The sequence below is a fragment of the Sinocyclocheilus grahami genome, unplaced genomic scaffold, assembly GCF_001515645.1.
Source record: "Sinocyclocheilus grahami isolate Dianchi unplaced genomic scaffold, SAMN03320097.WGS_v1.1 scaffold158.1, whole genome shotgun sequence".
NCBI lineage: Eukaryota > Metazoa > Chordata > Actinopteri > Cypriniformes > Cyprinidae > Sinocyclocheilus > Sinocyclocheilus grahami.
In genome coordinates, this window is record NW_015505337.1 from 263,978 (window position 1) to 275,364 (window position 11,387).

Sequence of the window (11,387 nt, forward strand, 5' to 3'; positions counted from 1 at the left end):
TATACATTAATTGAAAACCAGCATCCTAAATTCCCATTAGAAATCCAGAGGGAACCCATAACTTAATAATGCGTCTCTTCCAAGTTTTAGGACTACAAATTCTATTGAGTTAATGGCCTTTATCTCTGCATTTGTTCATGCTGGTCCTAATTTACCGCAGCACTGCTTACTTACTGCTGTCTTACTGCTTACAATTCCGTTTTTAAATATTGGTCATTGGAACTTCTTGCCTCCAATACACACAGAGAGAGAGAGAGCTCAGCTGCATCACATATTGTGTCTCTGGTACCCACTGAAACACTAATGGGAACTTTTTCTGTTGCTTGTCGCAGGGAGGCAACTAAAAAGTATGCTCAACAAACTGGAACACTACCACACCATGGTACCGCTACTGCTGGAAGGAAGAGAGCAGCGACCAATCAGCTGGCTCCGCTCCAGGGTAAGAAAGAACACTGTAAATTGTTGTTGCACCATTTTTCACATCATGATGTCTTGTTGCTCGTGTTTCTTTATGTTATTCTTGATTTTGAATAGCACTGAGTTGTGTATACTCTTTTCAGATGGATAATATATTGAGTCCAGTGCAAGTTCACTTCAGTTCTAAATGGTATAACATTAGACTACGGTACAAATTAGTTCACAATGTATGACTCGCATAGTCAGTATCATTATTGAGCCACAGCCTTTTAGCTCTAAAAGGGTCATTTGTGAAAATAAGTGAAAGGCCTGACTGCCAAACGCCACCAGAGGCACAGAGGCTGAGTGATGAGGTGATGAATCTTGAAAACTGTTTTGGAGTACATTAGATTAGATTAACTGCCTGAAGCCGTGGCGACATTGTCGCAAAAAGTCACGGGGTCTTCGTCATTAAGGCTTAATTGATTCCAGTTACTCGAGCTCCAGTGAATATTACAGTCAAACATCTTCCGTAGCTCAGAGCGATGTCTGTCTCTGGCACATGGCACTTAGAGGCCATTTCACTGCCCATTTTGCAGTGAATTCATGTGTGCTCAGAGGCTTAGGCAACGGAAACTCGACACCCAGAGCTTTTTTTTTATACATGTCTGAAATGTTGAGAATGTCTTTAATGCACTGTTAGGAAAAAGTTTTGTATGTCGTGAAAATGCAGTGCTAGGGAATGGTTGGCTTTGCTTTGCTTTCCAAGGTGATTGCGATTAAACATTTGCAGGTGGAGATTGAGGTTGTGGTGAGGGTAGCATATTTCAGGCAGGAAATTCCGCTCTGAATAAAGGACCTGTCGGTCTGCGCCACGAGTGGCCTGACTGATGGCCCAAAGCCATATCACTCCAGCTGGAGTAAGGGAGGAAGATATGCTCTATCAGCTGTTTAACAAGGAAAAGTAAATGGTCATTCTGTTATAATAAAGGGAAAGTTGAACAGTTATTCAGAAATATTTCAGGATCCGTGTGCACACATTCATTTTTTTAACCCTATATAGCCTTTTGTATCATATTTGAGGCACAAATTTCTAAGGTCTAATAAACACCATAACATTCCATAAAAAACAAGAATTGTAAATTTTGATTTCGTGGTGACTTCAAAGAAAAATAAACACCTCCAACCCTTGCTAAAAATGTACTGTATGTATTAGGGCTGCACAATATTGGAAAAAAGGACATTGCAATATTTTCTGTGATATATTGCATTATGCAAAATTCATGAATTTTCACCAGATTGTGTGAAAAGCTGTATTTGGAAATAATAATTCTAGAATGTTTGAGATCTGCATAGAAAATAAACTTTTTCCAAATTTAGTTTTCAATGAGAACCATCCTTTTAGGGCTGAACAATTTGAGAAAAACTGGAAAAGTTTGTTCACACTTCGGTAAACAAATGTCTTTCAGTGACCATGAACAACTTGAGTTTTATTAAGGCCACATTTCCACTGTTTTTGACCCATTCAATTTGACTGTAAAATAGTAAGAGTTATGATTTTTATTGTGGAAAATAAGTATAATAATTGTATTGTATAGTACATCACTAAAATTACAATTTATGTCTTAAGTTCTTCATTTTCACTATGGAAATAGTTTAATTTACAAAACCACAAAAATACTTTTTGTAAGTAATTTCAAATTAAGATATAAATCAAAAGAATAATGTAGTACTAAATTCAACTATCAGCGTACAGTAAAACATATTTAAAGGGCGTATAATAATAACATATAATAAAGGTCATTTATTATGACATTGCTAAAAAGAACATTATGTTGTATATTTGGTATAATGCAATGTGATTATGCGGTTTAAGGTTCAAAAAACACATTATTTTCCATATAATGTACATTATTGTTTCTCCTCTATTTCCCGCCTTTCTGAAACGTGTCGATTTTTACAAAGCTCATCGTTCTAAAAAAGCAAGGTGTGCTTTGATTGGCCAGCTATCCAGTGCGTTGTGATTGGCCGAATGCCTCAAGCGTGTGACGGAAAATGTTACGCCCCTTAACATACTGTGATGCCGTCTCCCAGCAGGCCGAGACTCAGTCCAGCTGTTCTGCTAGTGCACATCCCATCATCGGTTCTCTTTTAGCAGTTCAGTCAATGCACTGTTAGGAGTAACTGAATAACTCTGGATATTGGTTTATTTCGCGTCAGAGGGAGTGTCAGGCACGTTTATAAACCGAATAACTTAAGTAATTTGTGGATTAATGCGTACTGGAGATGCAGACGTTTCAAACGATTCAGTTCGATTTTGTGAACTGGTTCGACCGGTTCACTAAGAAGATCTGGTTAAATAGAATGATTTGTTCGCAATCCAGACATCACTAGACGAGACAAAACCAATAAAACCCATTACAAACGAGGCATTTGTTGCATCCAGTGGGGACATAATTACAGATTATAATGACTTGTACTGTCTTTTTACGTGTTGCGTATCGCGCTGCGTAAACATAAAACCATGTCTGCATTTGTGATCGGAGAAACAACAAACAACAAGCCTACTCTACACTGCTCAAAACTCGCAAATTATTTAAATATAAAAACGTACTTACAGGCTGCGACTCAGAAGCGCCAGACTGTCCTTGCAAAGTTGGAACTGCCCCACTTTATAGAAACAGCCTTTGAGCACAGATGCATTGTAGGCTAGTCTGCAGGTTCAGGAAACAGTCCTCGTCCTCCATAAAATGCGCAGCACACATCTGAATATTTGGGTTGAACTGTTCTGGAACAGTGTTGTAAATACAACTTAACCACTGATTTCTAGTTGTGTCCTCTTTTGGAAGGCCAAGCAAAGTAGTTTCGCTTTCAAAACGAAGCACACAGCGACTCCACAACATGGCGGTGGCGGCAACAGCGAGAATAAAAGTTATGCCTTCTTTCTTTGCATGAACATTTGGGCGGCTTTATGCAAATCTTCCCACACCGTGACATAGACATGTGGGGGCGTGTTAGATCGAGCCGTTTTAGGTAGGCGTGGTTGACTCTTAACTTTAATAAAGAATATCTCTTTGGATTTGAGATTTTAGTCTTTGCAACTTTACACATCTTCTTTAGGCACCAAGAGCTTGTAACACTCCAAAGAGAAAGGAAAAATTGAAATCGCATCATATGACCCCTTTAAGTAAACACATATTTGAACATAAACACAGAAAAAACTGTGTGAAAGTACCCCATCAGATTTACAATTTAACTGTGCAGCTGAACATTAGGCTGTGAAAAAGCAGCATACAGTACATTGTCTCATATAGGCAAACAAAAGAAATATAAAACATTTACATTGAAAGAACACTGTGAACAGGTACAACAGAGGTCCACCCCAATTCACCAAGATCCACTCACTTGAACATTTCTGGCCTTGCTGCTAGCCGGGTTTTTGTTATTTCTCGTGAAGCAGTTTATGTTTAAATAATATTTGTGTGCGCAGTTCAGTTAATATTCCCCATGTCTTTGAATGAGTCGTGCGAATAAAGATGCAGTGGCTGTACATGAACACATCAGTCTTGGCCCTGTGCAGAGTGCTTGACACATTATTATGTGTAAAATGACAGTTGGAAGGCTTCCTTTTGGCTCTGTGGCTCTCTCTGGTGTGCTGGATCAAATCCTGAATCGTTCAAAGGTGTGAAGGCTGTGTGTGCTGTATGTGTATGTGTGTCTGTTTCAATGGGGAAGGTTCAGGGTTTAAAGAAAATTGGTTGAAATAGGAAAACAGGACATGAAGTGATTGTTTTGTTTTTCATTTATTTAGACGCCTCCTGCTTTGCTGCGCATCCTGATCCAAGCAGAAGGACAACAGCTGATTTTATCTGTGGAAAAGAACCAGTAAGTCTCTCTCACAACACTCCTGACTCTCAAATCTCCACACACATGATCAGACACACAGAGTTTTTACAAAACCACATGATCTAGCTCTAGCAGGATCACTGAATGCAGATCCTGTCTCAACAAAACAAAACACATTAAAGTAACTTAAAGGGATAGTTCACCCAAAAATGAAAATTCTGTCATCATTTACTTACATCATTTACATCACTTAGAAGAATGTGAATATAATGCATAAGTCGTATAAATCACTTTCATGATACTTTCATGGTGCTTTTGTGTCCTTTGTGAAGCTTAAATGTGCCAGTTCATATTCATTGGTACAGCATGGAAAAGAGCAGGCAGCACAGGGTTTTTTTTAGCATTACTGACCAACACACACACAATTAATGTCACCATGATGTAAGACTTACTTATGTGGATAAAAAAGATATTTAATATTGCAATACATAAAAAATGGGCTAATGCAGTAAACGACTAATGTAGTAAGGGGCACTCAAGCAGAGTGAAACTCAACAGTTTGAAACATTAAGCAGCTGAAAACATAAATGTCTAGGTTTTTCTCTCTCTTTCACTTCTTCTGTGTCTTTTACCAAGGTTATGCACTATTCAGAATTAAACTGAACAGAATAGTTTGAGAACAGTTCAGCATTTCAGTTCAGCAGAATTATAAATCATATACACTTTTAGCAGTATGTGAAATTATAGCCTATGTTCTTAAATGGATCTGAAAGATACGTGTGGTCAATCAGCCCATACGCAAATGTAATATATGTATATATTTATACTTCCTTATGCATATACAGTAGATATTATTAACATATGTATACATTTACAAATTTTACTGTGGAAATTTTAAATATGCTATAAAATATCTTCATACAGTATATCTAGAGGATATTGCTTAATAGGTAACATATGTGGCACTAATATAGAGCAATATATGTCATATATTAAATTTCTGTATGGAAAAGAACAGAGAAATAAAGACAGACAGAAAAAAGAACCGACGAGCCAACAATGAAACTCCAGGGACTGGTGTCCAGGGACGTCTGATACACACTGACCTTCTCTGTACATTAAGCTGAGTTCAACTCTTTCCCACAGCAAAACCACAACAAAAAACTTCACTCATCCAGAAATAAAAAAGCCCAACCCAGAAGACAGACACTCATTTCTCTAGAAGGACCATGAAGCTTTGTGTGCACATCATCACAGTAATCATAACAATCAAGACACTACCATACAAACATATTTGCATGGATTTTGAAATCCAGTGCAACTCCACAGTGTTTAATATGAGCCTTTTTACAAAGAAGTGTCAGATCTTGAAAGCTTTCCTACACATGCAAAGTGATTCACTGCATATTAATGACAGATGAACAAGTGGCAAGTTCCCGACAAATAAAACAGCCAGCGTGTATCTTTTCAGGCCACAATAAAACCGAGGATCTCATTTATTCACTCTAGCTGCTTTGACAATGCATTTGATAAAAAAGCTTTGATAGTTCCCATCTTTCTCTGAATTTCATCTAACCTCATCCTGAACTCATTTCTGATGAATTTGATAATCATTGTTGTTTTACTCTATGGACTTCTCCTTCCTGTATTCTCTAAGTACAGATCAGCTATATAACACAGACCAAACAACAGCCTTGAACTCTGTTGAACTCATAACGAACAGGAAAGCACTGCCACCTTTGATTGCTCATCCAAAGGATTTCCAAAATAAATGGCTTAGGGCTGTGTGCGATGGCGACTGAGGCTTCAGAGCTGACTGTCATAGACTTGAAGTGAACGCTGTAACGCTGATAGACTCTAATCAGCAGCTGCCCAGTGAAGTTGCAGCTTAATTTGCTGAATTCTCTTAAGGGCCATGTTCCTCTCAAGACAAAAAGCACTTACCATAAAGTCTGTATCAAAAAGCCAGACACAGTGAGAGCGTGTGTATGATGTTTTTAGGCCTCCTTAAACAAGTTTATTTAGCATGACTGGGAAATTAATTTTAAGCTATAGCAAGCTACTCAAAATTAAAAAGAAGTTTGAGCTATTCCTTTTAAAAAGTAGTACTACAAGTTATAAAGCATAACTTGGTTCATTATGCACCCGAAAATGAAAATTTTCTTAAAATGTACTCACCCTCAGGCCATATTTTTTTTCTTCATCAAAACAATGTTTAGCATTACATCACTTGCTCACCAATGGATCCTCTGCAGTGAATGGGTGCCGTCAGAATGAGAGTCCAAACAGCTAATAAAAACTTTACAATAATCCACACGACACCAGTCAATTAATTAGTGTCAGATAAAGTGAAAATCTGCATGTTTGTGAGAAAGAAATTCATTATTTAGACTAATCCATTATTTATAGCTTCATATGAGTTCTCTATCCATAATATTGTTTTCTCCAGTTAAAAAATTGGCTCATCTGAGTAAGGAGAGACATGCACAGATCTTTTTCATACTCTATGAAAATGTTTTCAGTCATTATGTCAAATTGTAGCCCAACCTGGAATGCTAATTTATCAAGCATTCCTTTGATTCATCATTGTATGCACTTAAAAGTGAATATATTTCATCAACCGTGTACCTCTCCCAGGGTGCTGCCATGTTCACGTTACATCATCTTCATCTATCAGTGTTTCCTTATGAGTTTATAAACTGAAATTTCCGACATCAAGTGCTGTTCTGTTGCACATTTCCAAGTATGACAGTAAAAATTCTGACTTTCTGAGTTGAATGGAAGACAGCAGTCAACTCACCTCCTTTTTCTTTATACAGAAATTTCTTTCAGTTGTTGAATACATAAGCTACTATTAATATTGGAAAATAGTGGAAATACTTTGTGCTCAACAAGGATGTGCTTGATGTAACATACAACCATTGTAATCCATACTATATGCAGCAACTTGTTAGCAGCTTATATTTTAAAAGCATGCAGACAGTTTCGAAATGTATTGTTTTGTGGGAAAACATATATTGTAGAACAAAATTGTAAAGTCTCTTCAGGTGATGTCAAAGTACTATTAAATGCTTATCATGCAAAGTTATGTTGCATGTTAGCAAGTACCATATCTGCCAACATATCCGGGTTCTTGAAGTAAAAATACCCTTTATTTTCTTCATGGAGTAGGCCTAATTGATTTTTAACTGTGACTTAGTAGTAAATACAGACCTTCTGTGAAGCCATCAGTCTGCATTATCTCAACGTAATTTTTAAATAATCATATTTATCAGAAGAATTCCTGGTGAAAAACTATATTACCAATGATTCTTATACCTTTGTCTTTTTGTCTGATTTTGTCACTTTTTAATTTTTGCTCCAAATCAAAGATTGTAATATTGTGTTTTACCTTGTAGCTGGTTGGTTTGGTTCACGGCTTGTAACATTTTAGAGAAGATGTTTTCAAATCCCTTTGGGAAAAACACTTCTGGAACCAAGGCTGCTTTTTTCTACTTCAAAATTTCACTTTTAATTCACTGTGTTAATTGCAGTTTCATTGTAATTACTTGTGAAATTCAATAGTGATTTGGGATAAGACAACAATGGAATGCTCACCCCCAAAAACCTGCGTAGTGCATCTTTAAACTTTATTTTATACATTAATTGAAAACCAGCATCCTAAATTCCCATTAGAAATCCAGAGGGAACCCATAACTTAATAATGCGTCTCTTCCAAGTTTTAGGACTACAAATTCTATTGAGTTAATGGCCTTTATCTCTGCATTTGTTCATGCTGGTCCTAATTTACCGCAGCACTGCTTACTTACTGCTGTCTTACTGCTTACAATTCCGTTTTTAAATATTGGTCATTGGAACTTCTTGCCTCCAATACACACAGAGAGAGAGAGAGCTCAGCTGCATCACATATTGTGTCTCTGGTACCCACTGAAACACTAATGGGAACTTTTTCTGTTGCTTGTCGCAGGGAGGCAACTAAAAAGTATGCTCAACAAACTGGAACACTACCACACCATGGTACCGCTACTGCTGGAAGGAAGAGAGCAGCGACCAATCAGCTGGCTCCGCTCCAGGGTAAGAAAGAACACTGTAAATTGTTGTTGCACCATTTTTCACATCATGATGTCTTGTTGCTCGTGTTTCTTTATGTTATTCTTGATTTTGAATAGCACTGAGTTGTGTATACTCTTTTCAGATGGATAATATATTGAGTCCAGTGCAAGTTCACTTCAGTTCTAAATGGTATAACATTAGACTACGGTACAAATTAGTTCACAATGTATGACTCGCATAGTCAGTATCATTATTGAGCCACAGCCTTTTAGCTCTAAAAGGGTCATTTGTGAAAATAAGTGAAAGGCCTGACTGCCAAACGCCACCAGAGGCACAGAGGCTGAGTGATGAGGTGATGAATCTTGAAAACTGTTTTGGAGTACATTAGATTAGATTAACTGCCTGAAGCCGTGGCGACATTGTCGCAAAAAGTCACGGGGTCTTCGTCATTAAGGCTTAATTGATTCCAGTTACTCGAGCTCCAGTGAATATTACAGTCAAACATCTTCCGTAGCTCAGAGCGATGTCTGTCTCTGGCACATGGCACTTAGAGGCCATTTCACTGCCCATTTTGCAGTGAATTCATGTGTGCTCAGAGGCTTAGGCAACGGAAACTCGACACCCAGAGCTTTTTTTTTATACATGTCTGAAATGTTGAGAATGTCTTTAATGCACTGTTAGGAAAAAGTTTTGTATGTCGTGAAAATGCAGTGCTAGGGAATGGTTGGCTTTGCTTTGCTTTCCAAGGTGATTGCGATTAAACATTTGCAGGTGGAGATTGAGGTTGTGGTGAGGGTAGCATATTTCAGGCAGGAAATTCCGCTCTGAATAAAGGACCTGTCGGTCTGCGCCACGAGTGGCCTGACTGATGGCCCAAAGCCATATCACTCCAGCTGGAGTAAGGGAGGAAGATATGCTCTATCAGCTGTTTAACAAGGAAAAGTAAATGGTCATTCTGTTATAATAAAGGGAAAGTTGAACAGTTATTCAGAAATATTTCAGGATCCGTGTGCACACATTCATTTTTTTAACCCTATATAGCCTTTTGTATCATATTTGAGGCACAAATTTCTAAGGTCTAATAAACACCATAACATTCCATAAAAAACAAGAATTGTAAATTTTGATTTCGTGGTGACTTCAAAGAAAAATAAACACCTCCAACCCTTGCTAAAAATGTACTGTATGTATTAGGGCTGCACAATATTGGAAAAAAGGACATTGCAATATTTTCTGTGATATATTGCATTATGCAAAATTCATGAATTTTCACCAGATTGTGTGAAAAGCTGTATTTGGAAATAATAATTCTAGAATGTTTGAGATCTGCATAGAAAATAAACTTTTTCCAAATTTAGTTTTCAATGAGAACCATCCTTTTAGGGCTGAACAATTTGAGAAAAACTGGAAAAGTTTGTTCACACTTCGGTAAACAAATGTCTTTCAGTGACCATGAACAACTTGAGTTTTATTAAGGCCACATTTCCACTGTTTTTGACCCATTCAATTTGACTGTAAAATAGTAAGAGTTATGATTTTTATTGTGGAAAATAAGTATAATAATTGTATTGTATAGTACATCACTAAAATTACAATTTATGTCTTAAGTTCTTCATTTTCACTATGGAAATAGTTTAATTTACAAAACCACAAAAATACTTTTTGTAAGTAATTTCAAATTAAGATATAAATCAAAAGAATAATGTAGTACTAAATTCAACTATCAGCGTACAGTAAAACATATTTAAAGGGCGTATAATAATAACATATAATAAAGGTCATTTATTATGACATTGCTAAAAAGAACATTATGTTGTATATTTGGTATAATGCAATGTGATTATGCGGTTTAAGGTTCAAAAAACACATTATTTTCCATATTATGTACATTATTGTTTCTCCTCTATTTCCCGCCTTTCTGAAACGTGTCGATTTTTACAAAGCTCATCGTTCTAAAAAAGCAAGGTGTGCTTTGATTGGCCAGCTATCCAGTGCGTTGTGATTGGCCGAATGCCTCAAGCGTGTGACGGAAAATGTTACGCCCCTTAACATACTGTGATGCCGTCTCCCAGCAGGCCGAGACTCAGTCCAGCTGTTCTGCTAGTGCACATCCCATCATCGGTTCTCTTTTAGCAGTTCAGTCAATGCACTGTTAGGAGTAACTGAATAACTCTGGATATTGGTTTATTTCGCGTCAGAGGGAGTGTCAGGCACGTTTATAAACCGAATAACTTAAGTAATTTGTGGATTAATGCGTACTGGAGATGCAGACGTTTCAAACGATTCAGTTCGATTTTGTGAACTGGTTCGACCGGTTCACTAAGAAGATCTGGTTAAATAGAATGATTTGTTCGCAATCCAGACATCACTAGACGAGACAAAACCAATAAAACCCATTACAAACGAGGCATTTGTTGCATCCAGTGGGGACATAATTACAGATTATAATGACTTGTACTGTCTTTTTACGTGTTGCGTATCGCGCTGCGTAAACATAAAACCATGTCTGCATTTGTGATCGGAGAAACAACAAACAACAAGCCTACTCTACACTGCTCAAAACTCGCAAATTATTTAAATATAAAAACGTACTTACAGGCTGCGACTCAGAAGCGCCAGACTGTCCTTGCAAAGTTGGAACTGCCCCACTTTATAGAAACAGCCTTTGAGCACAGATGCATTGTAGGCTAGTCTGCAGGTTCAGGAAACAGTCCTCGTCCTCCATAAAATGCGCAGCACACATCTGAATATTTGGGTTGAACTGTTCTGGAACAGTGTTGTAAATACAACTTAACCACTGATTTCTAGTTGTGTCCTCTTTTGGAAGGCCAAGCAAAGTAGTTTCGCTTTCACAACGAAGCACACAGCGACTCCACAACATGGCGGTGGCGGCAACAGCGAGAATAAAAGTTATGCCTTCTTTCTTTGCATGAACATTTGGGCGGCTTTATGCAAATCTTCCCACACCGTGACATAGACATGTGGGGGCGTGTTAGATCGAGCCGTTTTAGGTAGGCGTGGTTGACTCTTAACTTTTATAAAGAATATCTCTTTGGATTTGAGACTTTAGTCTTTGCAACTTTACAGATCTT

At 37.5% G+C, this 11,387-nt stretch overlaps 1 protein-coding gene across 1 annotated transcript in view; it reads left to right on the forward strand.

Annotated features, from left to right (window-relative positions):
* Positions 1-8,214: 8,214 nt before the first annotated feature.
* The window catches only part of LOC107592760 (disintegrin and metalloproteinase domain-containing protein 12-like), a 79,470-nt gene continuing 76,297 nt past the window's right edge, over positions 8,215-11,387 (forward strand). Inside the window, exon 1 of the mRNA XM_016282309.1 lies at positions 8,215-8,316. Coding sequence (XP_016137795.1) covers positions 8,227-8,316 — 90 coding nt within the window. The 5' untranslated portion in view covers positions 8,215-8,226. The remainder of the gene's footprint in view (positions 8,317-11,387) is intronic.